The sequence below is a fragment of the Apis dorsata genome, unplaced genomic scaffold (genome assembly GCF_000469605.1).
Source record: "Apis dorsata unplaced genomic scaffold, Apis dorsata 1.3 scaffold_233, whole genome shotgun sequence".
Classification (NCBI taxonomy): domain Eukaryota; kingdom Metazoa; phylum Arthropoda; class Insecta; order Hymenoptera; family Apidae; genus Apis; species Apis dorsata.
The window spans coordinates 471,987-475,362 of NW_006263515.1; the positions used below are offsets into that span (position 1 = coordinate 471,987).

The 3,376-nt window shown below is 30.7% G+C and overlaps 1 protein-coding gene across 1 annotated transcript in view; it reads left to right on the forward strand.

The window, feature by feature from the left end:
• LOC102680756 (protein unc-80 homolog) overlaps nt 1–3,376 on the forward strand; it is a 51,721-nt gene continuing 48,345 nt past the window's right edge. Inside the window, exons 1-4 of the mRNA XM_006615760.2 lie at nt 1–239; nt 1,280–1,365; nt 1,459–1,561; nt 2,494–2,542. Of these exons, the coding sequence (XP_006615823.1) occupies nt 1,476–1,561; nt 2,494–2,542 (135 nt within the window). The 5' untranslated portion in view covers nt 1–239; nt 1,280–1,365; nt 1,459–1,475. The remainder of the gene's footprint in view (nt 240–1,279; nt 1,366–1,458; nt 1,562–2,493; nt 2,543–3,376) is intronic.

Here is a 3,376-nt window from a genome sequence, read left to right on the forward strand (position 1 = left end):
GCGTGTGGCCACGTGATTTCCTTTCGTTGCACGGTGCTGCTCTCCCCATCTCCGCAACACCAATCGTGCCAGATCCGGCCAGATCCCTCCAATCCTTCTTCGTGGAGAGGATCCTCGATAGTGCGCGATATCTTTCTTGGCGATTTCTTCCTCTTCCCCTATCCTCCCCCTCCTTGTAAAAGTGTGTGCTCGCTATACCAACCCCCGCTATTGCTTCTTTATATCTCGAATACACGTAGGTGCGTAGCAACGAAGCAGCAAACGTAGCGGCTCTCGAAACGGTGGGTGAGAAAGAGTGGATTCGGAGGATGATCGAGGAGAGTCGTACGGTGGCTACGGAAATTTATTCTGCAATTTTTTTCTTCTTTTCTTCCTTCTTCTTTTTCGAAGAGGAAGAGAAGCGAGAGAATTTGGAATTCGTTCGATGATTTTGATTACGGTGATAGTTTATTTTATTTCATTATTAATTATTTTGGTTTTATTTTGGTTATATGTTGGTGTTTCTTGCAAATGTTCATTGGTTTGGTTGAGTGATCGATTTTATCCTATTATGTTCTATCAGTCTCTATTCGGCGCGATAAAAGCAATTTCTTTTTTGCGCATAATAGACCACGATCGTGAAAAGGTTTCCACGTGTTTGATCGCGCATTACCGACTAAGAATCTGACAACAACTGTGGAACTGGTATATTTTTTTTTTTATCTGCAAATTCAATCTGTTCACCGTTCGTTTAATTTCCATTCTGTCTTCCATTCCGCGCACGAATAATAAATGAATTCGAAATTGAATTGAATGACTTAAATGTGTTTGGATCGGAGAAATAGTAATTATTTTATACCCGAGGTGTTTGCGTAACAATTTTCTATTATAATTATGATAATTGTCTTTTTATTAATTTATTAATCGCGTAATAATTCATTGGTCAAATGATTGGCAAGTAGACGCTTTTTCCTAATAAATTACAACAATTTTTTTTTTTATTTTTCATTACGAATCACTCTTTAAAATTATTTATTCTATTAGATATTTATATATATTTATATATTACGAGTGAAAATTTGAATATATAAAAATTTACAATTTACAAAATGAAAAACAAAAAATTTGAGGAATAAATTTTAACTCAATTTCTTCGTTCAATTATCATAATTTAAACGAAATAATTTCCTTCTTTCGAATTCCATTTCTATCGATCCGATCAAAGCTGGAATAAAAAAAAAGATTCGAGACACTTGGGTGGCGAACGACACTCCCTTAATTGATTTATATGCGATGACAGGGTGAGCCTAACGTGCGTTTAGAGTAACACGAAAAGAACGGCTGATGTCGCTGGGAAGTGAACGGGAGAGTATTTGCTATTCTCAGGTGAGGGCACGTGGCTTCTCGGCGATACTACACGAAACTGGATTTCATCCTGCTAATGATAAATTTATGAAAAAAATGATGAAATGGTTTTAGACGTTTCTACCGAAAACATGCACAAACGTCGATCCCTCGATGGAAACATACAGGAACAGGCTTTGCCCATCCCTGTTCAGATGTTCCTTTGGAGACAGTTGAGGTACTTATAAGAGTAAATTTAATTTATTATTTTTACCTTTGTGCGTAGATATCTCACGATTACAAAAAAATTTCACGTGTTCCTTGTTAGAAAATTGCTATTGCGTAAAAAAAAATAATCGGATACGATAAACAGAGAAGGATTGCAATTTGTAATTTTATAAATTATCCACAGAAGGATGTATGGAACGTTAACGCGTCGATTTATAGCCGAATATCGAGTTATAAATATAAAGAGGATTCTTTAGTTGTGTAAGAAGTGGTATTTCTTTCCGATTGCTTAATTCATTGAGTATAAATTTATGACTGATATCATATACTATATAATTATACATACTATATGTATAATTATCGAGTAAAAAATGATTCTATTAAAGTCTACCAATTAAAATCGAATCTATTAATGATATATAACATATATAACGTAGATGTATATAACATACGATTTATAATAAGTAATTTTAATCATTATTTAAATTGTTTCTTGATTCAATAATTTTATTTATCATTCATTTACCAACAAATAGTTTTAGCAATTAACGAGAAAAATATCCGGATATTTGTAAACAGTAGCGTTTATTTTATCTATAAAAAAATTATTTACAAAAATTTAATAATAAATGATCATCAACGAAATACCAACGATATATTTCATAACGTTTAATATGATTGATTAAATGTTATACAACATCATTCGTAAGAATAAAAATGGCGTTGCAAATATTTTTTATAGCCACTATATGTCGAAAAATCATCAGACGTGTCTTGATAAACAAGTTTTCCATAATCAATGTTTAAATTATTATCATCTGAACGTTGATTAAATTCTTATTCGTTTCTCTTCTATTAAACGTCATTTTTAATCACTCATTCGTATGAAACTATATTATTATATTACACAATTGTACAGAATACGTAATTTGCATATTACAGGCCATTCATTCGTGCGAAACTTGGCAAACTTCACGAGGCATCCTGCACGGTAAAAATTCATATACCTTCGTCTCTTTTTAATCTTCGTGAAAACACATGAACACGTGTATGTGCGTGCGTTAACGAAAAAATTTAGTGAAACAGTAGCAAAAAAGTACACGTATGTTCACGAATTGTTTTTGTTAAATTAATTTATTTTAATGATAAATCTTAATTATTCATATCGTACGATTAAGTAATTTTTTTTTATTCAAAACGATTTTATACAAAGTCTTCTGACACAAGACACGCGATGTTTTTGAAACAGGTTATATAGATAAAAAAAATATTTCAAATTTATAGATACATACTTTTAACAAATGGAGGAATAATTTGTTTTGTACAAATTTCTCGCTTTCGTGATTGTCCACGAATTGTGCATCTGTTGTGCTTTTTGTTTATTTCCCTTGTTTTTTAGTATCTTCGATATTAACAATTTTGAAAGCGTTCGAGTTAATTTGAATTCTGATTTTAATTTGATTTTATCGATTTATTTGAAATTTTTATCATTCAACAAATAAAATTTCAATTTTTAACGGGAGATCAACAAGAAAAAAATTTCTTATCAGAGAAAATATACTTTCAAAAATTTAAATTTTAGCGTAACAATTTCGTAATATAAATTAATATTTAATCATTATTCATTAAAATTTCAAGATTTCAAAAATAATAAGAGTAAAATGATTCGTCTCTGAAACGATAAGTCTCAATGAAATAAATCAAATACAATTGTCAACAACAAAATTTTCATTGACTTATCATGGAAACTTTATTTGAGCATTTTTTTTTTTTGCACTCATGGAATCCAAAAGAATAATAATAATACTCGAAGATTTGAAACTTC